Source organism: Cherax quadricarinatus, chromosome 69 (genome assembly GCF_038502225.1).
Source record: "Cherax quadricarinatus isolate ZL_2023a chromosome 69, ASM3850222v1, whole genome shotgun sequence".
In the NCBI taxonomy this organism is placed as follows: Eukaryota; Metazoa; Arthropoda; class Malacostraca; order Decapoda; family Parastacidae; genus Cherax; species Cherax quadricarinatus.
This window is the reverse complement of record NC_091360.1, coordinates 16,981,259-17,007,876: the sequence shown is the minus strand read 5'-3', so window position 1 is coordinate 17,007,876 and position 26,618 is coordinate 16,981,259. Positions and strand designations below refer to the sequence as shown.

The 26,618-nt window shown below is 44.8% G+C and overlaps 1 protein-coding gene across 2 annotated transcripts in view; it reads left to right on the top strand.

The window, feature by feature from the left end:
- The window catches only part of LOC128701830 (fatty acid-binding protein, liver), a 33,097-nt gene extending 12,955 nt beyond the window's left edge, over positions 1–20,142 (top strand). Inside the window, exons 3-4 of one of the 2 annotated variants that reach the window (XM_053795750.2) lie at positions 4,978–5,079; positions 19,588–20,142. In XM_053795750.2, coding sequence (XP_053651725.2) covers positions 4,978–5,079; positions 19,588–19,593 — 108 coding nt within the window. In that variant the 3' untranslated portion in view covers positions 19,594–20,142. Of the gene's footprint in view, positions 1–4,977; positions 5,080–7,430; positions 7,679–19,587 lie in introns of those variants that run through there. The other variant, XM_070099857.1, reaches the window with a different exon arrangement.
- Positions 20,143–26,618: the final 6,476 nt, after the last annotated feature.

Here is a 26,618-nt window from a genome sequence, read left to right as displayed (position 1 = left end):
ACAAGAAAGAGAGACAAGCCTAGAGTCAGTAGAGGGCAACCAGAATCGAGTGGAGCAACAGGCACAACCACCCACAGAATCACCCTCAGAATCCCACAGCCAAACATACTATCTCAACATTCACAGCCCTCACCCCACACTACACTGTAGAATCCCATAGCACCTTGCCAGGTCCCCCACTACCACAGCCTCCACAAACCCCCCAGAATACAGTATTGGAGAGGAAAATGAAAATATGGTGCACCAACGCTGATGGAATAATAAATAAGTGGAAGGAGTGGCATGAAAAAATCTGAGGCATCACCAGAAACCAAACTCACAGGGCTGATAGCAAGCGCCATCTTACCAACTGGATATCAGATCCTGAGGAAAGACAATGGGATTTTGAGGAACTGGAGAGAGGAGGCAGAGGAGAAGGATGGAACTACATAATTAGGAACACTTCAGACAGGAGGTCCTAGGGTTGTGATTGCAGTGATGTATAACCCACCACAGAATAGCAGGGATGCTAGAAAGGATTTCTTCAGTCATAGAGTTGTCAGGAAGTGGAATAGTCTGGAAAGTGAGGTAGTGGAGGCAGGTACCATACATAGCTTTAAGAAGAGGTATGATTAAGCTAATTAAGCAGGGAGACAGTGGACCTAGTGGCAGTAAATGAAGCGGCATGGCCAAGAACTATGAATCGAGCCCTGCAACCACAATTAGGTGAGTACAATTATAGTTGATTACAAACACACACAAACACACACACACACTTACACACACTTACACACACACACACACGCACACACACACACACACACACACACACACACACACACACACACACACACACACAGCCACATGAGGAGGAAAACAACAGTCAAGGACCAGGTAATCAGGCTAAGGAAGGAAGGAGGAGAGACAACAAGAAATGACCGTGAAGTATGTGAAGAACTCAACAAGAGATTCAAAGAAGTGTTCACAGAGGAGACAGAAGGGACTCCAGAAAGACGGAGAGGTGGGGCACACCACCAAGTGCTGGACACAGTGCACACAACCGAGGAAGAAGTGAAGAGGCTTCTGAGTGAGCTAGATACCTCAAAGGCAATGGGGCCAGATAACATCTCCCCATGGGTATTGAGAGAGGGAGCAGAGGCGCTATGTGTACCCCTAACAACAATATTCAATACATCTATCGAAACAGGGAGATTGCCTGAGGCATATAAGACAGCAAATGTAGTCCCAATCTTTAAAAAAGGAGACAGACATGAAGCATTAAACTACAGACCAGTGTCACTGACATGTATAGTATGCAAAATCATGGAGAAGATTATCAGGAGAAGAGTGGTGAAACACCTAGAAAGGAACGATCTCATCAACAGCAGCCAACATGGTTTCAGGGACGGGAAATCCTGTGTCACAAACCTACTGGAGTTCTATGACATGGTGACAGCAGTAAGACAAGAGAGAGAGGGGTGGGTGGATTGCATTTTCTTGGACTGCAAGAAGGCGTTTGACACAGTTCCACACAAGAGATTGGTGCAAAAACTGGAGGACCAAGCAGGGATAACAGGGAAGGCACTACAATGGATCAGGGAATACTTGTCAGGAAGACAGCAGCCAGTCATGGTACGTGGCGAGGTGTCAGAGTGGGCACCTGTGACCAGCGGGGTCCCACAGGGGTCAGTCCTAGGACCAGTGCTGTTTCTGGTATTTGTGAACGACATGACGGAAGGAATAGACTCTGAGGTGTCCCTGTTTGCAGATGACGTGAAGTTGATGAGAAGAATTCACTCTATGGAAGACCAGGCAGAACTACAAAGGGATCTGGACAGGCTGCAGACCTGGTCCAGCAATTGGCTCCTGGAGTTCAATCCCACCAAGTGCAAAGTCATGAAGATTGGGGAAGGGCAAAGAAGGCCGCAGACGGAGTACAGTCTAGGGGGTCAGAGACTACTAACCTCACTCAAGGAAAAAGATCTTGGGGTGAGTATAACACCAGGCACATCTCCTGAAGCGCACATCAACCAAATAACTGCTGCAGCATATGGGCGCCTAGCAAACCTCAGAACAGCATTCCGACATCTTAATAATGAATCATTCAGGACCCTGTACACCGTGTACGTTAGGCCCATATTGGAGTATGCGGCACCAGTTTGGAATCCACACCTAGCCAAGCACGTGAAGAAACTAGAGAAAGTGCAAAGGTTTGCAACAAGACTAGTCCCAGAGCTAAGAGGTATGTCCTACGAGGAGAGGTTAAGGGAAATCAACCTGACGACACTGGAGGACAAGAGAGATAGGGGGGACATGATAACGACATACAAAATACTGAGAGGAATTGACAAGGTGGACAAAGACAGGATGTTCCAGAGATTGGACACAGTAACAAGGGGACACAGTTGGAAGCTTAAGACACAGATGAATCACAGGGATGTTAGGAAGTATTTCTTCAGCCACAGAGTAGTCAGTAAGTGGAATAGTTTGGGAAGCGATGTAGTGGAGGCAGGATCCATACATAGCTTTAAGCAGAGGTATGATAAAGCTCACGGCTCAGGGAGAGTGACCTAGTAGCGATCAGTGAAGAGGCGGGGCCAGGAGCTCGGACTCGACCCCCGCAACCTCAACTAGGTGAGTACAACTAGGTGAGTACACACACACACACACACACACACACACACACACACACACACACACACACACACACGCAGCATCATCCGACATCACTAAGTATAAACCGACTGCACATTAGTTCATGAGAGTCAGGCAGCAAAGCTCCAGTAACGAAATTAGAAGAAATCCCAAACTCAAAGGCTAATAGCTCGTTCAGTATAGGGACTTAAATACACTGAAAATGGTAAGGGAATGAGCTAAATACTTAAAGTGTCCCGTAGCTCGATCGCTAGTGCACTCAGCTCACACACTGACGTCAGGGGTTCGAATCTACTACGGTACGGCTGGAAAACATTTGGGACGTGTTTCCATAAGACACCTGCTGTCCCTGTTCCTGTTCACCCATCAGTTTAAAATAGGTACCTGGGTGTTAGTCGACTGGTGTGGGTCGCATCCTGGGACAAAACTGACCTAATTTGCCCGAAGTGCTCTGCATAACAAGCAACTTTCTATATAGTAGTATGTCATGATGTCATCAAGGTCTGTATACCTTGTATATGTACTTGTAGTACATATATTATTATTATTATTATTAAGTCATAATACGACTGTTCAGTGAACTACTCATCAGTCTACAGATCGATCATCAAAGATTTGTTCACAAACTAGACTCAAAACACCACTGACACCCTAATAATATTTGATGTAGCAGTCTTCCAGGGTGACTGGAGAAGCCGTTGACAGCATGCTCATGCATTCTGCTCCTGGGCCAGCCTTGTGGAACTCCACGTTAATCAAAACTGACAAGAAATTATTCTGATGCCTCTACTATTTTATGGGGACCTGGACATAGATGTCCTTCCATTTATTGAAAACCACTTAATATTGTCCCATTTAACAAAGAAGGCAGTAAAGCAATTGCTTCAGTATGGACTAATAACACTAGCTTCAGTTTATCAAAATCTTTCAATGGGTCCTAAGATTTCCAGTCACATAAAATCGCAACAACTGCACAATCCAGGGTTTGGAACGTTTCATTCCTATCTTTCAGAACTGCTGGAACATTTCGATATGGTCTTGGATGCACTCGAAGATAAAATCAATTCTCATGTTGTGTACATTGATTTCGCAAAAGCCTTTGACAAGTGTGACCACGGTGTGACAGCGTAATAAATGAGTGTAAAAGGAATAACTGGTACAGAAGGCAGATGGACATTTAACCTCTTAATGGAAGAGTAGCAGTAAACAGTGAAGTCCGAGTCTATTACAATGAAAACACTCTGTTCCTCAAGGGACAGTACTCGCTCCACCTCCATTTCTCATTCTTATATCCGAAATAGACAAGGACATAAACCACAGTTGATAAATTAGACACATGTGCAACACTTGGGTATCTTTATTGAGGAAACGTTTCGCCACACAGTGGCTTCATCAGTCCATACAAAGGAGAATCTTCAAGAACAGGAGGAGAATGAGGTAATCATTCCCTCAGCCTGGAGTCGATGTGTTCAGTCCATCAGTCTTGTAGAATGCACAGCATAGAGCCGTAGACATGGCTTATATATTGTAGTCAGGTGAGGCGAAGCGGGATGAGGACTGATTACCTCAAACTCCTACTCTCCTGACACCTGTCTGCTTTGTATTGGACTGATGAAGCCAGTGTTTGGCGAAACGTTTCCTCAATAAAGATTCCTATATATTGCATAAGTGTCTCAATCTTCAACTTGTCCGTTTTTTAAACTATTTATCACAAGAACTCTGTTGTCTGGATTACACTGAGGGATGACCAAATAAAATGTTAAATAGGGTAAAGGGATTTTCATAATCTTAGGTGAATATGAAGGTAACATTGAGTTGAACATTGTTAGGTAAAAGAACACATGTAAAACTAATGTCACATAATATTTTGGCGAAACATTGCCACAATAAAATGTCACATTAGTTGCATCTGTCCTTTTATCTAACATTTTGTCAATTCTACCATTAAAAGTTAAGTCTTGAAGAATTAGATGAATGTGCAATTTCTGAGTATCTTAAATGTAGAAGTTTCGCCAGCCATTGACTTGATCAAAACAAGTTAAGAACATCGTGGGATACTACAAGTATATAGAAAAGAACAGGTAGTTAGCCCTCAGCCTTGGTGAGGATCACCGTTTTTTTTTTTTTTTGAGATTCTTAGACTACGGTGCTCTTCAACTCCATGGTTGAGGAACTGGCTACCTCGTCTAGTCTTCCAAGACGTCCTTGAATTTTTTATAAAGCCACTGGTTTTGGGAAATGTCTACAGTAAAGATACCCCGATGAAGCACATGTCTAATTCGTCATCGTGTCTGTATTGTATGTCATACATATGCAAGTTGAACCTTATTATTCCTCCCGCAGGTGAACATGACAAAGAGTGGGTCGTCGCTGGAAGGTAAATGGATGATGGGTGACAAGAATGGCAAGGTTTCAGTCACGTTTACCAACGCTGGAATCACACAGGTCTGCTTCTGCCTCGTTTGTGAAGATTTGTAACATTTGATAATCTTTATTGTGGAAACATTTCTCCAACAAGTGGCTTCCTCAGTCCGGTACAGAGATAAATGGTGGAAGATGAGAAGGAGTTTGAGGTAATTAGTTCCTCAGACTTGGGCAAATTTGTTCAGCCCATTAACCTTGGACTGAACACTTCGATCCAAGGCTGAGGGACTGATTACCTCACTCATTCTTATCTTCCACCATTCATCTCTGTACTGGACTAAGGAAGCCTCTTGTTGGCGAAATGTTTCCACAATGAGATTATCAAATGTTACAAAAGTGTCTAATTCTTTAATCTGTTGGATTTTTAAAACATTTACATCTCATTTAGTTCGCAATTACCTCTTTGAAGTTAAATACTGAGAACTGTGCTTATGGTGTACCGTCTTCAGCACTTTCTGCGGAAGACTCATGTTGATTTTGGTTTGTGATATACCTGGAGGGTGTTCCGGGGGTCAGCGCCCCCGCAGCCTGGTCCCTGACCAGGCCTCCTGGTGGATCAGAACCTGATTAACCTTACGGTTACTGTTGGCCACTTTTGTACAGTTCTGAATATTTGTCAAAGTTTCAGGAGTGGCTTCGTCAGGACTCGTGGTGAAACGTTTCATTTAATGAAAACTGTACACAAGTCCTTTAACAAATAACAAAAAAAGGCACAATACCGAGACTGGAACAATACACAAATAACCTGCACATAGAAGAGAGGAGCTTACGGCGACGTTTCAGTCCGACTTGGACCATTTACAAAGTCACACTGACTTTGTAAATGGTCCAAGTCGGACCGAAACGTAGTCGTAAGCGCCTCTCTCCTATGTGCGGGTTATTTGTGTATAGTCCTTTAACAGTTTGTCTGTATTACTAGAGCACTCGCAACCTTATTTTCGTTTCAATAATAAATTTCTCACATTTTCTGCTGAATTTATTTATCAGTTCATAGAGCTTTCTTCTCACAACCGAAGAGACCCGCGTTCGATCCCCTGGCGAGCCTAGACCTATGGGCAAGTGTCCTTACACCTACTGTTCACCTTACAGTAAATATGCACCTGGGTGTTAGTCGCCAGTTGTGGGTAGCATCCTAGGGAGGGGAGTGGAGGTATTATTGCATTTATGGGGAAGTGTTAAATCCGTAGGGGTCATACAGCACCTGCAAAATGGGTAGCAATGAAGATAAATCAGAGGGAAATATGGTTTCAATTCCTTGACTCAAGAGCCCTTCAGAGGCATCAAGGTACCTCAGTGCTCTATACCCCAAACAAGGTCACCTCTTTTGTAAACGAAGTCTTCCTGTACTTCCCGGTGTGAGCTGCCTCAGCGTTTTTCTCTTACCGATGACTGGGCGAGATGTAGTGTACGATGCCTCACAGTGGAGCGTTATTAGGTGATGTTTCAGTGATGCTTCTTACGAAGACTGGGCGAGAGGTAGTGTACGGTGCTTCACAATAGTCTCACTGGATGATGATTCGCCCAGTGATGCTTCTCAGCAAGACACGAGACTTGCAAGAAGTGTCTCGCTATGTTCCTCTCGCTTGTGTAGAGATGTTCACAGCGAGACACTGCTCTCGCACCTCAACTTCATGTATCCTTGTACAAGAATGGTATACATTACCGACATGATGAAAACTAAGAAACATGTGCAGCATCTGGGTATCTTTATTGTAGACGTTTCGCCAACCAGTGGCTTTATCAATACAAATTCTAGGACATAATTTGAAGAAAAGAACGATGTACAAAAGATGAGGTAATTAGTCTCTCAGCCTTGGTGTTGGTGTGAAGAACACCTTCACAGCTACTACAACTTACCTATCCATTTGAGTATGACCTACTTCCACTGGGGAATCCCGCCTACCAGTGACCATGCCCTCGTCTGCTACCCGTCCCACTCCATCTGACGTTTGTACATAAGCGCCAGCCTCCTTGCCTCTGCTGCAGAATCTTCACGACTACGGTGCTCTTCACACCAACTCCAAGACTGAGGGACTGATTACTTCATCTTTTGTACATAGTTCTTCCGTCTTCAAATTATGTCCTAGAATTTGTATTGATAAAGCCACTGGATGGCGATACGTCTACAATAAAGATACCCAGATGTTGCACATGTATCTCAGTTTTCTTCATGTATCCTTCATAGTTTCTCAATAACTCCAATGAAGAGCCAGCAGATACATACCGACATCACCCCTGGTAGTGACCAGCGAAGAGGCGCCGTTGAGGACGACCTCAAACGCAATCTTACGGTTTCTCAACTAAAGATTTTTTAATGGAAAATTACTTATGCACGCAAATCTAAAATATAAATTAACTTCCTGTTGTTTCAGAAACTGTCCCTGGGTGACGTTACAGCCAAGAGGGTGTACACTCGCCAGTAGCATCCTACAGCATCAGTAACAAGGATCACTCCTCTCTACTTCTCCAGCAACACCCACAGTATCGTGTTTCCTGACTAATAAAACACCAGTTCAGTAACCTCACCAGTAAGACCTCAGTCATCAGTATCTTAGATGTAGAACTGAAGCAAATAATTTTAAACTATGAACCCCCCCCCTTCACTGCAGTAGCACTGTTGTGACTCCAGTAGCGATGCTGTTACCCTCCAGCAGCACTGCTGTCACCCTTCAGCAGCACTGCTGTTACCCTCCAGCAGCACTGCTGTCACCCTTCAGCAGCACTGCTGTCACCCTTCAGCACTGCTGTCACCCTCCAGCAGCACTGCTGTCACCCTCCAGCAGCACTGCTGTCACCCTCCAGCAGCACTGCTGTCACCCTTCAGCAGCACTGCTGTCACCCTTCAGCACTGCTGTCACCCTCCAGCAGCACTGCTGTCACCCTCCAGCAGCACTGCTGTCACCCTTCAGCAGCACTGCTGTCACCCACCAGCAGCACTGCTGTCACCCTTCAGCAGCACTGCTGTCACCCTCCAGCAGCACTGCTGTCACCCACCAGCAGCACTGCTGTCACCCACCAGCAGCACTGCTGTCACCCTCCAGCAGCACTGCTGTCACCCTTCAGCAGCACTGCTGTCACCCTCCAGCAGCACTGCTGTCACCCACCAGCAGCACTGCTGTCAACCACCAGCAGCACTGCTGTCACCCACCAGCAGCACTGCTGTCACCCTCCAGCAGCACTGCTGTCACCCTCCAGCAGCACTGCTGTCACCCTTCAGCAGCACTGCTGTCACCCTTCAGCAGCACTGCTGTCACCCATCAGCAGCACTGCTGCCACCCTCCAGCAGCACTGCTGTCACCCTCCAGCAGCACTGCTGTCACCCTCCAGCAGCACTGTTGTCACCCTCCAGCAGCACTGCTGTCACCCTCCAGCACCACTGCTGTCACCCTCCAGCAGCACTGCTGTCACCCTTCAGCAGCACTGCTGTCACCCTCCAGCAGCACTGTTGTCACCCTAAAGCAGCACTGCTGTCACCCTCCAGCAGCATTGCTGTCACCCTCCAGCAGCACTGCTGTCACCCACCAGCAGCATTGCTGTCACCCTCCAGCAGCACTGATGTCACCCTCCAGCAGCACTGCTGTCACCCTCCAGCAGCACTGCTGTCACCCTCCAGCACCACTGCTGTCACCCTCCAGCAGCACTGCTGTCACCCTCCAGCAGCACTGCTGTCACCCTCCAGCAGCACTGCTGTCACCCTCCAGCAGCACTGCTGTCACCCTCCAGCAGCACTGCTGTCACCCTCCAGCAGCATTGCTGTCACCCTCCAGCAGCACTGCTGTCACCCTCCAGCAGCACTGCTGTCACCCTCCAGCACCACTGCTGTCACCCTCCAGCAGCACTGCTGTCACCCTCCAGCAGCATTGCTGTCACCCTCCAGCAGCACTGCTGTCACCCTCCAGCACCACTGCTGTCACCCTCCAGCACCACTGCTGTCACCCTCCAGCAGCACTGCTGTCACCCTCCAGCAGCACTGCTGTCACCCTCCAGCAGCACTGCTGTCACCCTTCAGCAGCACTGCTGTCACCCTCCAGCAGCACTGTTGTCACCCTAAAGCAGCACTGCTGTCACCCTCCAGCAGCATTGCTGTCACCCTCCAGCAGCACTGCTGTCACCCACCAGCAGCATTGCTGTCACCCTCCAGCAGCACTGATGTCACCCTCCAGCAGCACTGCTGTCACCCTCCAGCAGCACTGCTGTCACCCTCCAGCACCACTGCTGTCACCCTCCAGCAGCACTGCTGTCACCCTCCAGCAGCACTGCTGTCACCCTCCAGCAGCACTGCTGTCACCCTCCAGCAGCACTGCTGTCACCCTCCAGCAGCACTGCTGTCACCCTCCAGCAGCATTGCTGTCACCCTCCAGCAGCACTGCTGTCACCCTCCAGCAGCACTGCTGTCACCCTCCAGCACCACTGCTGTCACCCTCCAGCAGCACTGCTGTCACCCTCCAGCAGCATTGCTGTCACCCTCCAGCAGCACTGCTGTCACCCTCCAGCACCACTGCTGTCACCCTCCAGCACCACTGCTGTCACCCTCCAGCAGCACTGCTGTCACCCTCCAGCAGCACTGCTGTCACCCTCCAGCAGCACTGCTGTCACCCTTCAGCAGCACTGCTGTCACCCTCCAGCAGCACTGCTGTCACCCTCCAGCAGCACTGCTGTCACCCTCCAGCAGCACTGCTGTCACCCTCCAGCAGCACTGCTGTCACCCTCCAGCAGCACTGCTGTCACCCTTCAGCAGCACTGCTGTCACCCTCCAGCAGCACTGCTGTCACCCTTCAGCAGCACTGCTGTCACCCTCCAGCAGCACTGCTGTCACCCTCCAGCAGCACTGCTGTCACCCTCCAGCAGCACTGCTGTCACCCTCCAATACTATGCATAAAATGAATATTAAATTGCTCATAGGCACTGTATTATTTCCATCCTATTGTGTTCCGTAGTAGGTCGTAATTCTTTAATATTTTCCTTCCAAGTTAAACCTAGTCTGGGACTGGTAGGCCTAGTCTGAGACTGGTAGGCCGGGGAGATGCTTCTTGAGACCAAGCACAAAAAATCCATTGTATGTTCATAAGGTAATCATATAGAGTTAATTACTATAAGGGGGAAGCGCTATGTCCGTAGGGGTGAGACAGTCGAATTCGATTCAAAAGGGAGGTTAGATCCAACTCCTTGTGTCGGGAGGGTTCGTGGAGATGTGATGGTTGGAGTTAAACACAGTCGTTGGATGGTAACACTTATATTAGCAGAGTGTGAGAGGGGAGCCCAGACTGCCTGTGTTGCCTGTCATAGACCTAAGCGCGGAGTGAGAACGAGGCCGGGAGCACAGCGCTCTCATGCGGCATCACGTGGCATCACACAGGCTAGTCACTGAGCCTAGCAAGGGGTCAACTATGTAAAACATATGGATGGTACTATGATACTCAGACAACATATACATATACAGGGGATCAACAACCATGCTGACAGCTCAGTCATGTTATGTATGTCGTCTTGACATACAATACTATGCTATAGGCTGAACAGGCAGGTGGCTCTGGGCAGATTCTATACTGTAGCAAAGACATGTGTAACTTAGAACTAATGGATGGTATCGTAATGGGTGTTAACATAATGGGTGTTAACATAATGGGTGTTAACATAATGGGTGTTAACATAATGGGTGTTAACATAATGGGTGTTAACTTAACACATTATGAATTATAAGTACAAATCATAGTATAATAAAGGATGGAGTTGATCAATCGATCTGTATTCATGCACTCTATGGATTCTGAGGAAGAATATATATATTTACAAAGGTGAAAGTAATTAACAGCAAAGGCAGATCTGGCGCGCTCAGATCATTACTGCTAAATTCTCAGAATTCGGAGGACACATGAACACAAAAAAAAAATTCTGAAAAACTGATCAGCTAATAATAAACACACAGTGGACAACTTAATACAACTTGAACATCTAATTATACAGGCTATGTACATTTAAACCCAACTCTGTGAGGGTAAGATTTACATATGCAGAATGGTTATCGTCTTTGGGAGGATCGAATTCCTTTAATTTGAATTAATGGCACAGTTATTTGTCTTTACTCTCAATTCAATAAAGAAATTCAACAATAAATGATAAATCATTCAAAAATGATAAAATAGAATAAAATCTTGTGCAAAGTTAAAATGGACTGGGAAAGCAAAGCTCTAAAAAAAATAAAGTGAGACACAAAGAATAAAATACGTGGACCCCCGGTTAACGAACTTTTTTCATTCCAGTAGTATGTTCAGGTGCCAGTACTGACCGAATTTTTTCCCATAAGGAATATTGTGAAGTAGATTAATCCATTTCAGACCCCCAAACATACACGTACAAATGCACTTACATAAATACACTTACATAATTGGTCGCATTTGGAGGTGATCGTTAAGCGGGGGTCCACTGTATTATGCACAGAACACAAGAAATTTTTTTTTTTTTATTATCACACTGGCCGATTCCCACCAAGGCAGGGTGGCCCGAAAAAGAAAAACTTTCACCATCATTCACTCCATCACTGTCTTGCCAGAAGGGTGCTTTACACTACAGTTTTTAAACTGCACTATTGCAATGAACAATTACTAATCAAAAAGTACTGCACAACACAACACAGACCGGGCTGAGGGGGCGTAGACCCCCAGAACTCTCTCCAGGTAAACTCCAGGTAAACATAAAAAATATTCTGAAAGAAAGAATGGCAGCACAATAATTGCACAAGAATCATTGCAGAATGAGGCAATACTGGAGTAAAAAAAATTGCACACACAAGAAAATGCAGTTTACACAAACAAAAAAAAATTATCAAGGAATGAACTTATTGAACACTTTAACTGTTAACTGCAGCTTAAGCAACACTTACTGAACAAGCAAAAGAATGATTTACTTTAAAAAGAAGGTAAAAATTGCACTATGAATGAATTTGTTCAATGAAATATGAAAAATAATAAAGGCAAAAATGCAAAACAGAGAAAGGTTAGCACTTACAATAATGCAGGAACAAAACACATCAATACATTATGTATTGATGTGTTTTGTGTATATATTATATATACACAATAATATGAGAATTTTCTTGCAATAAGGTCTTGTGTAGATAAAAATTGGAAAATAATTCTCTTGCTTCAACAAAATAATGGCACTATTGTCTGTGGAGATAGGATATATTAGACACTGACTAAATAAAAGAATTAGCACAAAAGAATGTTCAACACACAGTAAAATGTGAAATGAATTAATACAAAAACAGCAAGAATACACTAATGCTGGGAAAAAAAATTAACTGAGACAACACTGCATTGTGATGCAAAATATAAGATAACAAGGTACTTAAATACTTCACTGCATAAATTACTAGGCAAGGAACGCAGTACTGTGAACACAGTATAACTGTGAAGTGTAAACACAAGTTTATACTGCTTATATATTGCACACAACAAGGAAAAAATGGAAAAGTACTTCAAGTATACAAAAAAGAATACAACACAACAGACATAAAAATAAAGCATGAAAATTAAACACTGAAGAAAGAAAAAAAAATATTGCAAACAGGATATAATGAACACAGTCTAATCAAGAGTCACTGAATGTCACTAAGAAATCACTGAAAAGAAATGTCACTAAGAAATCACTGAGAAAAAAAAATGTCTCAACACTCACAAATGTCTGTGTAAAAAAATATTTATCACTGGAGCGACGTTAGTGAAGAATGAGGGTAGTGGTGGTGAAGAAGGGTGGTTGTTGCTGGCATGGCTCTCCACTACTCTCAAAAGCATTGACGTCTCGAAGAATTTTTGCTTAAATCGATGATAAACGCACACATGAGGCTTTTACGTTGGCGCACAAGGACAAAGGGACAATCTAGCATCTTGAACCCCTCTGTGGTCCGAAAAATAAGGTGCTAGGACCCATTATAAGGGTAAAAAAACAGTGGTAGTGGGAAGGTGTGGGTGGTTGAGGCAACGCGCTGGGACACTGCGTGGTAGCTAGGCCTACAGGAAAACGCTGTAATCCACATGCTCCGGGTACACCTGCACTGGGCACGTGAATATTCTAAGCCAGGCTGGCTTAAAACCCACAAAATACCACAACACCACAGGGATGATACAAGCACTCAGGATGGCTTGGAACTTGGAGCACAAGTGATGGTGAAGGTTGGAACTCATGTGGCTTGCTTGAGTACTGAGTTAGTCACCTGGGTTAGCTGGCTGGCTTGCTTGGCTTAATGCATCACAGAGATTGGCTGGTGTAGGGCTTGACTCCCCCCCACAGACTGGCTTGGTGGCTTGGCTTAATTTGCAAACCAGAGTCAACCCCTCAGAAGTAATGCAAATAAGCAGATAAACACTAAGACACAAAGACTGACCAGTAAGCAGGAAGCAAACTGGCTGGTGGACGCTTGCTTGGGTAGGTTAGCACGTGGTCGACACAATGTCCGTCGTCGGCTGACAGAAGTGATCTCCATACATCTGCATAAATATCAAATTTATGCCCGCACCACTGGCACCATTTGTCGGGAGGGTTCGTGGAGATGTGATGGTTGGAGTTAAATATAGTCATTGGATGGTAATACTTATATTAGCAGAGTGTGAGAGGGGAGCCCAGACTGCCTGTGTTGCCTGTCATAGACCTAAGCTTGGGGTGAGGACGAGGCCGGGAGCACAGCGCTCTCATGTGGCATCACATGACCTCACACAAGCTAGTCACTGAGCCTAGCAAGGGGTCAACTATGTAAAACATATGGATGGTACTATGATACTCAGATAACATATACATATACAGGGGATCAGCAACTATGCTGACACTTGGATCAAGAGCCCACTCATTAGCATCAAGGCTTAGGGCTAATCAGCTAGAAAAATGTTACATCAGTAAATGTTGCCAACCAATAAATGATGTTATAATTCCTTGTAATAGACACCGACAAGCTGGTCTAGACAGAATATATTTCAAGATTAAAGATTCTTCTTTATTTTAGTATGATAGTGTTAGTACAGAGGTGGATGACACTTAAACAGAGTTGGATGATGCTTAAACAGAGGTGGATGCTTGAATAGAGGTGCATGACACTTAAACAGAGATGCATGATGCTTAAACAGAGGTGCATGATGCTTAAACAGAGGTGCATGATGCTTAAACAGAGGTGGATGACACTTAAACAGAGGTGGATGCTTGAATAGAGGTGCATGACACTTAAACAGAGATGCATGATGCTTAAACAGAGGTGCATGATGCTTAAATAGAGGTGCATGATGCTTAAACAGAGGTGCATGACACTTAAACAGAGGTGGATGCTTGAATAGAGGTGCATGACACTTAAACAGAGATGCATGATGCTTAAACAGAGGTGCATGACACTTAAACAGAGGTGCATGATGCTTAAACAGAGATGCATGATGCTTAAACAGAGATGCATGATGCTTAAACAGAGATGCATGATGCTTAAACAGAGATGCATGATGCTTAAACAGAGGTGCATGATGCTTAAACAGAGGTGCATGATGCTTAAACAGAGGTGCATGATGCTTAAACAGAGGTGGATGACACTTAAACAGAGGTGGATGCTTGAATAGAGGTGCATGACACTTAAACAGAGATGCATGATGCTTAAACAGAGGTGCATGATGCTTAAATAGAGGTGCATGATGCTTAAACAGAGGTGCATGACACTTAAACAGAGGTGCATGACACTTAAACAGAGGTGGATGCTTGAATAGAGGTGCATGACACTTAAACAGAGATGCATGATGCTTAAACAGAGGTGCATGACACTTAAACAGAGGTGTATGATGCTTAAACAGAGATGCATGATGCTTAAACAGAGATGCATGATGCTTAAACAGAGATGCATGATGCTTAAACAGAGGTGGATGACGTTTAAATAACATGCAGAAAGTTGATGATTAAGACACATGTGCAACATTTGGGTATCTCTTTTGATGAAAAGTTTCGCCTACACAGTAGGCTTCTTCAGTCAAACACAGAGGCAGCAGGTGTACTAGTGAAATGATGTAATTAGTCCCTCATTATTTCACTACTGCACCTGCCCTCCATATTTGACTGAAGAAGCCTACTGTGTAGGTGAAAAGTTTCATCACTATATACTCAACTGTTACACATGTTTTATACAAGAGATAATTCCTCGGGTCAAGAATCCATTGACGTGCTTGAAGGGACTGCCTTAAAGGGATCACCTTGAAGGGGCTGCCTTGAAGGGACTGCCTTGAAGGGACTGCCTTGAAGGGACTGCCTTGAAGGGACTGCCTTGAAGGGACTGCCTTGAAGGGACTGCCTAGAAGGGACTGCCTTGAAGGGACTGCCTTGAAGGGACTGCCTTGAAGGGACTGCCTTGAAAGGACTGCCTTGAAGGGACTGCCTTGAAGGGACTGCCTTGAAGGGACTGCCTTGAAAGGACTGCCTTGAAGGGACTGCCTTGAAGGGACTGCCTTGAAGGGACTGCCTTGAAGGGAATGCCTTGAAGGGACTGCCTTGAAGGGACTGCCTTGAAGGGACTGCCTTGAAAGGACTGCCTTGAAGGGACTGCCTTGAAGGGACTGCCTTGAAGGGACTGCCTTGAAAGGACTGCCTTGAAGGGACTGCCTTGAAGGGACTGCCTTGAAGGGACTGCCTTGAAAGGACTGCCTTGAAGGGACTGCCTTGAAGGGACTGCCTTGAAAGGACTGCCTTGAAGGGACTGCCTTGAAGGGACTGCCTTGAAGGGACTGCCTTGAAGGGACTGCCTTGAAGGGACTGCCTTGAAGGGACTGCTGGTCTTCAACTTGCAACATGCGAAGAGCTCCTCAGTATGCAGATTATAATAAAAAAAAGAAGCGCTAAACCCACAAGGGTCATACAGCGCAGCAGGGCAGGGAAGGGTACAGGGGTATTGGGTAGCAAGAGAGAGGGATTATTATGAGATCATGGAGTGCAGTGGGGTAGTGGATAGTGTAAGGGTAGAGGGTAGCAAGAGACTGAGGTATAAAGGGCTGTGAGGAGTGCTAGAGGCATCATCAGAGTTTGTGCAGTAAATCAGTTGCTGTCAAAAAGTCAAGGAGAGAGTCTGGGTTACAAGAGAGTTCATCAGCAAGAAGGGAAGGTAAAGTAAGGGCAGTAGAGCGATGATGACATTAGAAGTAAATTCTGCATGCTTGTTGATACAGTGGGCAGTCCAACAGAATATGGCTAACAGAAACTGGAACCTGACAATTCTCACAGAGTGAAACAGGGCGCCTCTCTAGGAGATACCCATGAGTAAGACGAGTGTGGCCGATGTGAAGATGGAAGAGTGTAGTCTCCCAACCTCGACAGTGATGACATGAAAGCGGCCAGAAACCTATGCATGGTTTAACAGAATGTAATTTATGTAGCATATCAGACCAATGTTGTTGCCAACGGGTATGAAGGTGAGTAGCAATTACAGCAAAATACTCTGTGAATGGAACACCTCTGTATGATGACTTAGACACATGTGCAACACTTGTGCATCTTTAATGAGGAAACGTTTCAATACTCAAGTGTTGCACATGTGTCTAATTTATCAACCTGTCGGTTCTCTGAACCATTCACCTACATACCTCTATATGAAACTTGAAGATTGTGTACTGCTGACCTGGAGTTTACCTGGAGTTTACCTGGAGAGAGTTCCGGGGGTCAACGCCCCCGCGGCCCAGTCTGTGACCAGGCCTCCTGGTGGATCAGAGCCTGGTCACAGACCGGGCCTCGGGGGCGTTGACCCCCGGAGCTCTCTCCAGGTAAACTCCAGGTCAGCAGTACACGATCTTCAAAGACACAGCAGTGTCTGCCTGTTCATTGCCTTGTACATCAACATGACCGGGGACCCAACAAAAAACAATATCTTTGTGCTTGCTAGAAATACGGCATAACTAAAATGGATATCAAGAACCAGGGGATGAGGTGTATCAAATTTTCTTGTAGCCTGTAAAGCACTAAGGGAGTCTGAAGCGACCACACATGGTGACACAGGCATATATGCAATACGGATAAGTGCTACGAAAATGGCATACAATTCAGCCATAAAAATGTTAGCTGAGGATAGTAAATGCCCTCGCGCGATGCTGTCCAAAAACACTGCTGCGAATCCAATGCCGTCAGAAGACTTGGAACCATCGGTGTACTCTGCGATGGCATGAGAATGAGATCGGAAGTGGTTAAGAAAAAGAGAGTGAGAAGCCACCTTAGGCAGTTGGGCTTTCGCGCCTGGCAGTGGGAAAGAACAAACACAAACCATCAGAACTTCCCAAGGGGGTAGGGAAAAGTGAGATGCTACATGAACATAGTCGTAACTGAAGAGAAGACAAGAGCGAATGTAGGTGAAGAGAAAAGGGACGGGGTAAACAGGGGCAACGAACAAATGAAGAACGTCTACTAACATCAGTGACTATCTCATACATGGAAGGATTGGGGAGATGATGAGAGCGAACATTATAGCGAAGACAATGAGCATCACGTCGATCAGACAAGGATGGAATGTTTGCGTCTGCATAGAGGCTCTCAACTGGTGAAAAGCGACAAGCACCGAGACATAAACGTAATTCCTGGTGATAGATGGTTTAAGGCTCTATAGAACGAGTTGCAGGAGAGACCGCTTAATATATTTGGTCGCCATCGAGTTTCGGTAAAATTAGGGTTGAATGTAGTCGAAGGAGAGTTCTACAATCAGCTCCCCATAAAAGATGAGCGAGGGTTTTAAGAAGGTTCAGCCGGCTATAACAAGTTGTCTTCAGAGAGGTAATGTGAGGTTTTCAGGATAACCGACGGTCAAACAAAAGGCCGAGAAACATGACTGTATCACATTTTGGGATATGCGAGCCATATACAGTGCTCGTCACGGCATTATGCCGCCCCTTCCCCACACATGTACCAAAACGCAAACACATACCATTAAAGAATATAATATATATATATATATATATATATATATATATATATATATATATATATATATATATATATATATATATATATATATATATTTACACACTGAGATTTTAATACTTGGTGTTGCGTCCTTTACGCTTAATCACATAGGAAGACTCTCACACAAATTCTTGAGGGTTTGGGGAAGTATATTATTTGATGCCTCATGTAGAGCAGCCTCCAGCAGTGGGATGGAACTCATATTCTTGCCCAGTAAACATCGTTTCACTATTGACCAGAGGTTCTCAATAAGGTTTAGGTCTGGGGAATTACCTGGCCAGTCATTAAAGAACCTCACTTCACAGTCCTTAAGCCACTGAACTACAGATTTAGCAGTACGACTCGGTGCACCATCCTGTATAAAAACCATAGCCCCACACTTGTCAAATGCCTAAGGTAAATTGTCACACAATATCTCCAGGTAATTATACTGTTTTTTTGGGAAGCACAATGAGATCACCAACACTCTGAGCACTGAAACACCCCTAAACCATGAGCGAGTCTGGGTATTTGGTGGTCCCACAGATGTAGCGTGGGTCTAGCGGGTCACTATCTCTGGGCTGGTACACATGTTCACCATGGTTACACGTGACAGTGAAGGTTGCTTCATCACTCCAAAGTACTTCAGACCACTGTTGAGGATTCCAGTGAAGATATTTTTTTGCATAATCCAGCCTACGTTTCTTCTTTGGCTTGGAGAGGATCAGTTTCTTTACCTGGTGGTGACTACTGTAGCCCAATTTTGACACACGTCTATTAACAGTTCTAACATACACCTCTGAGAGAAGACATGTCTTTTTTTCTTTCAGTTCTCTAGCAGTTATCTTAGGTGTACTCTCTAACTGCTTCTTTAACATTGTTAAGGTACGAGGTCAGGCCGAGGTTTGGCAGATGGTATCTCAACACCGTCAGAAGCCTTGAAATGCTGCACCCAGTTCCTCACTGAACACTCACACACACACCAACATTCTCCACTATTTCTTTCATCTGGTGCCCAGCTTTGGGAGGCTCTATGATTTGAGCTATAGTTTCGGGTGTTAAAGACTCCTTTTATCCATAGTCAAACATGTATTGCCCCAAAACCAAAGAAATCACCAGACAAAAGATGGGGTGGATGAGAGACAAAAGTGCAACACTCTCTCACCACGGCAGTGTGAGGGAAAAGTTCATTAGAGAGGTGTAGTGAAAGTATGAATGTCTGGTGCTGGTAGTGTGTGGGGCAGTCTGCATGTTCAGGTAGGGTGGGTGCCTAGCTCCCGCTGTCCCTCTCCACCCCTTTTACACCTGTTGGGAGGTGACGTGAGCATCTCCAGCCTGTGGTGAATCACTTGACTGGCTGCTTCCATCAAATCTGCAAGTTTTCGTTCCACTCAAGTCTAATTTATTCTGTTTTAGGTTTGTCTTAATAAGAGCTTCACTCTTATTTAGGGTTTTAGACTTAAGTTTATTCCTGCCTTGCTTTGAATTTACAGTTATGTCATTTTTCAATCTTCACCATTTCATTTAAAAACCGTATGCCTATTGTGTGAGTGATTTTTCGAGTAGTGTGTAACTGTTTTTTTTTCTTCATTGTAGCCTTGATTGTCAACTCGGGTCATCCGACGCACGCAAGATAAAATAAAGACAGTAGGGATCTTGCCAAGATCCAGAGCCTTCAACTGCACCTCTCTACCTACACTGGTTCCCGCCCCTTTTTCCACACATAGCCAACCACCCAGTCCACTACACACCATACAAGCAGCCTTCTCCCAGTTGTTGCGGCACCAGCGTTCATGGTGGTTTAGGATTGGCTAATTAACTACTTCAACTTTGTTCAACTTTGCGGTGATCAGAGGATCAGTCAACCTCTCCTCGGCAGAATATAATCGTGTTGTGGACACCGTCGACTGTCTAGTCAAGATCAGCTGTGACTCCTCCCACCATCATCGACAACGGCATTGAGCTCCAGAATCATTCAATACTATGTGCCCAGAACATTGGCACGGCACCATTCTACACTAATTATTTATATCACTAATCACTAATTATTTATATATTTAATTTTTCGTAAAGTAGGATTAATTCCATAATTGTTTTATATTTACTGATGTTTGTTATAATAAAAATTGTTTATCTTATTATGTTATTGAATTTTCTATAGTTTTATTTCCACAAGGAGGAGCCAGCCTCGTCAAGTACTCTCTGAGGGTCTGACAGGGCTGATTAAACCTTTAAAGGCAGCCACGTGAACACTGATGAGTCACTGTGGAGTGTGGCAGCAGGCTATGACGTCATGCTAATGGATGCTACCCGGCATAATGCACTGATGAAAAAAGATCTCCCTGTATGGTAGGTCTTTGATTTTCGCCACAGCTTTATGCAGGAGCGCTCACCGGGCATAATGCCGTGATGAGCACTGTAGGTACAATGGATGATCAGAGATGACAGAACGTCTAGTAAAAGTAATTTGGCGAGTTTTAGTACTAGAAAATTTAAACCCATGAGTAGTGGCCCAATTGGGAACATGGTTGACTGCATGCTGGAGAGAAATTACAAAACTGCACTGGTAAGAGCGATGGGACGATAGTGGGAGGCATCATGTCCCAGAGTACCCGGTTTGTAGAAAGGGAGAACAATGGCAGATTTCCACAGCTGGGGAAGAACTCTTCCAACCAAATAAGATTAGAGAGTCGTAAGACGACAGCAAGGGCTGACTGAGGTAAATGTTGTAGCATACGAATATGAAAGCCATCAGGCCCAGCTGCCGATGATCGGTAAGCGGAGAGTGTTGCCTCCAGTTCCAGAAGTGTAAAAGGCACATTATAAGATTCTTCTCTGATAAAAGAAAAGTTTAAGGGCTCTAACTCTCTAGCAGACTTGAAGGAAAGAAACGAGGGGCATAGATGAAGCCCCTGAGAGATACCGACAAGATGATTACCAAGATGGCAACGTCAAGAGGTTTGGCTATAGCACCGGCAACCCAAAGAACGGGAACCAGGTCTGGAGAGTATTTACCACTGAGTTTCCATACTTTTTTACAGACTGCACTCATAGAGGAAGCTAAAGTGACGGTAGAAACATAATCCCACCAGCAAGTGTTTAGCTTCACAAGCAGCAGACCACCAAGGCATGCACCTCTGAGAATGCCTGCCCGAGGTTTGGGGTCTAGAATGTGAAGCTGTGGTTAAAACTGAGGTTGAGAAGTGTAAAAGCTTATCAATGGAGGACGAAGAAGGATCCTCACTAAAAGCAGTTTGATGTGAGTAAAGGTCCCAATTCGCTCGGTCAAATTGCCAGCATGGGCTACGAGGAGGTGGTGAATACGAAGGATGATGATTAATGCTCGCTGTCGTGCAAGTCCGGGAGGACACACTAGGTAAAGTCTAGTACAGTTGAGGAAGAGTAAACCGGGAGATCGATACAAGAGAGAGAATGAGTACGAGGATCAAAATGGGTGGGAGTACCTGTATTTAAAACATGGAGGGGGAGAGAAGCGAGAAAAGCCTCCAACTGAATGCCGTGGGAGACCTATTGAGACCCCCCCCAGAGGAAATGGTGAGCATTAAAATCGCCTAGTAACAGAAGTGGTGGCAGTAAGGAAGAAACCAGAAATGCAATACCTGGGATAGATAATGCCTGAGAAGGAGAGAGAGATGCAAAGAATAGACTGTATACCACTTATTCAAGCGAATGCGGGCTACAGTGGAATGCAGCGACGTATGAACAAAGAGCTGATGGTTTGGAATACCGGTGCATATAAGAGTGCACTTTCATTAAAGGTTCCATTGGGAAATGGATCTGATGAATATAATAAAACACAGCCCGAGATGGAATGGATAACAGCGGAGCTTAATTTGGGTTCGTGTAAATAAACAGAAACAGGGGAAAATTGGGAGAGCAACACCTGAAGCTCACCCCTGTTACCTCTAAGGCCACGGATATTCCACTGTAAATAAGACATGATTTGAGAAAAAGATACAAGAAATCTGAAGGTAGAGGTATCTACAGACTAGAAGGGTTAGAAAAGTCCACATGTGGAGGCAGAAGAAAACGCACAAGCAGGGAAGGATTGGGATGCTGCAAAGTAAGGAGTTGTGCAGATGGAGAAGAGTGAAGAGGAGGAACAGGACGTGGACTGGTGTCCATCACCGGTCTAGTCTAATCAATATATTTGGAGATAGCTTCAAGTGTTTCAGAGGACAAGGACGTTGTATATGGAATGATACTGGAGATGGGAGGAGGAAGGTGAGTAAAGATCAGGGCGATTATGGAATGTACCAAAGTAGGGAGGCAGGGATGAAAGGGTAGAGGGAACTGGAGAAGTTTGGGAGGGGACAGGAGAAGAAGCGACCTAGGAAGGGGTGGGAGAGGAAGAAACTTGGGAGGGGACAGGGGAGGAAGGTACTGTACAAGGAGGAGGATGAACCTCTACACTCATAACAGAGCCAGTTAGAGGTGAAGAACCAGGTACAGAGACTGGAAAGGAAAAACATGCAGGTAGAAGAAGGGAAGGAGAGGTTAAAGGAGATTTTAACAATGGGAATTTTTTGGAATTCGGAGAAGTAGAGGGGCGATGGGGAAGAGTTGTCGTACGAGGTCTTGTCGACACAAAAGCGTGCGAGTGAGAAGAGGAAGAAATGAGAACAGAACGAGGTGTCGTGGTAGGGATCTCTGAGTTCAGGACAGCAAAAGAATTAGAGACAGGGGTGACTGTGGAAGGGGTGACCACAGAGGAGGCTGCAGAAGGTGGGACCTCAGAGGTGGGGGTTCATTTAGTAACTCGAGAATAAGAATACTGTACGGGGAAGTCTCCCTTGGAGGTATAGATGAGAGACTACCATAGTATAAGGAAAGCCTTCTGCCTCTTTGAGACAACGGGTTTCTCGCTCATTTAAGTAAACTTGGCAATGGCGACAGTAAGATGGGTGAGCCTCATGACAATTAAGGCAAGAGGGAGGTATACTACAAGACATATTGGTATGGTCGTCAGCACCAGACTGGGCATTCAGCCATGGACCTGCAATATGTTGCTGGATGACCAAAACGCCAGAAATTTCTACACTGTTGCAGTTTAGGGATCACCTTTCGAACTTGTACACGGTGTCCCACAATATAAACCGATGACAGAAGCTCACGGCAGTCAAAAGTTGAGCAAGCTATATTGCAAAGGTATTGTCTCTGCCTGAGGGCAGGGAGGACAAAAGTGTCTACTTTGAGAATTGGGAAGTCTTGGAGCTCAAGCTGTTCCAGAATGTCATCACCATATGTCTGGAAATTCTGTTAGACAATGGTACGAGGTAGAATTGAGAAAATGATGCTTTTCATTAGCTACAGGAATAGCGTCTATGATTGTAAGTAGAAAAAGATCGCGAGCTTGGCTAGCATTCTGCACCATGACGCTGTGTGCACCACTCTTGAGAGCATGAAAGGATATATCTTGACCAACATGGCATAGGAGCGCCTTGCTAATACTATGATCGAAAAGATAATCAGGAGAAGAAGTCGGTTACAGAATAAAAAACTTAGTCCATTGTGTATTTTGAAACACAGCATGTAAGGGGAGGAAGTGTTATGGTCTTTTCTGTGCAGAATGAGAAGGAAGCGAAGGAGTATCATCAGGCGTGTAGGTGTGGGACCAAAGTTGGTCCGAAGTGAGATGGGCGGGCGATTCAAAAAGTGCCCTACAGTAGAGGAGAATCTGGAAGCATGGTCAAAGAAGTGTGGAGGTCAAATATATCAAAGGAGCCAGGCGGAACCCCAGTACCTGGAGCGGGTGACGAAACGGCACCAGCAGGAGGTACAGGGGAATGAGAAATGTCCGAAGAGTAGTCAAATAACAAGGTAGGGTCGGAACAAGATGCAGTAGCAGAAAGGGGCCCGGGGGGAGCTGTTTCACGGACTTGGGACTCCATGGTTATGTCAATTCTTTCTTTTTGTTTTTTAGAAAAAAAGAAAAAAAGGGGGTAACACGGAGGGATAACTCCTAGGAGGACTGAAAGGTCTGTAAATCCCCCTCCGTACCCAAGAGGACCCCACCATCGCAAGTAGTGCAGATGCCGCATGAAACCCGTACCATACCCTACCCTTCATGCCAGTAAACCAGCAATCTGGGATAGCAACCTCACATTACCGAGCCACCTTAGTGGACAATAGAGAGGGCAGCCGGATACTTGGCACAAAGCATGCCTCTTTTGGCCACCACCCCCCAGAATCCGAAAGGCAGCTTCCAAAGATACATCCGTCACCGGAAAGACACCCAAAGCCACCCCCCGGGAAGCCGGAGAGGGAGTGGGACAGTCCCAGGTGATCCAGATTCCACGGCAAACTACACCACCTTATGATTACAGGTAATGAGGATTTTAGCATATTAGCACTAAATTGGACCTAGTCCCAGACTAGGCCTAAATGGGAAGGGAAATATTAAAGAATTACTACCTATTACAGAAGTGATCAAGGTCCCAGGACCAAAACATTTTGCAATGTCTCAGTGTTTGCTCACTTACCTTTTTAAAGTAATTAATAAAGTCACCAAGTGGGTAATAAAGTATCCCTGAAGTGGCCACCTTCACCTATTTTTTTTATTATGCTATCAATTAATCGACTTTCTTATGGACATTCAGTTTTATCAAATTGTCTTTTTTACTATAACTATAAAACTGTAACCAAATGTGGAATTTATGCATGTCCAATAATAGATATTTTATTATATATAGACTAGATATCAGTACTTCAGTAGTGGTCGGGCGTAATATAACAATAAATCTAAAACTAAGAAAAGTGTTATGACAGACGTCATTAGTACATTTATATAGATATGGAATGACATCATTATTTAACAAAGCAATAATTAAACCTTCATAATATGTGAAACTACAGGCATTGTGTGACTCCCCTCCCTCGTTTATTATAATTATAACTAAGCACTAAACCCATCCTTCCCTCATTATTTGAAAAAACGAAGTCTGAATGCAACAAGCTTATGTTAAAGGCCAGACAATTATTATTATTATTATGAGGGGGGCGCTAAGCCTGGAAGTGGTACAGCGCCTGAGGTAGTTAAGAGACAATCAGGAATGTTCCGAGGAAAGGGATACCACTTCCAGTATTATGGACTCCTCTCCAGCATCAAGGAACCTCAGGTGTTACCAGGCCAGACACAAGTGCACAAATTATTGACTAAGGAATTAACAATATCCATCACAGCGGGGCTGATCTGCCACCTGATGAAGATGGGTGCCTGTCCAACGCCTTCTTGAAGACAGCCAGGGGTCTATTTGTAATCCCCCTTATGTATGCTGGGAGGCAGTTGAACAGTCTTGGGCCCCTGTCACTTACTGTATCTCTTAGCGCACTGGTGATGCCCCTGCTTTTCATTGGGGAAATGTTGCATCTCCTGCCGAGTCTTTTGCTTTGGTAGGGAGTGATTTTCGAGTGCAAATTTGGAACGAATTCCTCTAGGATTTTCCAGGTGTATACTATTATGCATCTTTTCTGCCTTATTTCCAGGGAATACAGGTCATGGAACATCAACCCATCACAGTAATTTAGGTGTTTTATCGTACTTATGTGTACCGTGAAGGTTCTCTGTACACTCTCCAGTTAAGCAATTTCGCCTGCCTTGAAAGGGACAATTAGTGTACAGCAGAATTCCAGCCTAGAGAGAAACAATTTGAAGAGAATCATCAAGGGTTTTACGTCCCTAGTTTTGAAGGTTCTCATTATCCATTCCATCATTTTTCTAGCAGATGATGTAAATACTTTCTTGTGGTCTTTGAAAGTGAGATCCTCTTACATTATCACTCCCAGACACTTCACATTAGTTTTTCGCTCTATTGTGTGGTTGAAATTTGTTTTATACTCCAGTACAGTTTGAATTTCCTCAAGTTTCCATATCCAGATAATTGAAATTTCTCTTCACTGAACTTCATATTGTTTTGTGCGGCCCAGTTATAGATTTGGTTGATGTTAGCTTGGAGTCTTGCAGTGTCTACAATGGAAGACACGGTCGTGCAAACTCGGGTGTCAACCGCGAAGGAAGACATGGTGCTGCGGTTTACATCTCTGTGTCAGATATGAGGATAAGGAACAGGATGGGAGCGAGTACTGTGCCTTATGGAACAGAGCTTTTCACTGTAGCCGCCTCAGACTGTTTACTATTACTCTTTGTGATCTGTTTGGCCGGAAGTTATACATCCAACTACCAACTTTTCCTGTTATTCTTTTATCATACATTTTTTTCGCTATTACATAATGATCGCACTTGTCGAAGGCCTTTGCAAAGTGTGTGTACATCCGCATTGTGTTTGTCCTCCATAGCAACCAAGACCATGTCATAGTGGTTAAATAACTGGGACAGGCAGGAACGAGTTACTCTTAAACCCAGGCTTCCCTGGGTTGTGCAACTAATGGATATCCAGGTGAATAGCGATCTTGCTTCTTAGAACTCTTTCAAAGATTTTTATGATGTGGGACGTTAGTGTTATCGGTCTGTAATTCTTTGTAATTGCTTTACTGCCACCTTTATAGAGTGGGGCTATGTCTGTTTGTTTTTAGTGACTGTGGGATGACCCCTGTGTCCATGCTCCGTCTTTACAGAATGCTAATTATTATTATTATTATTATTATTA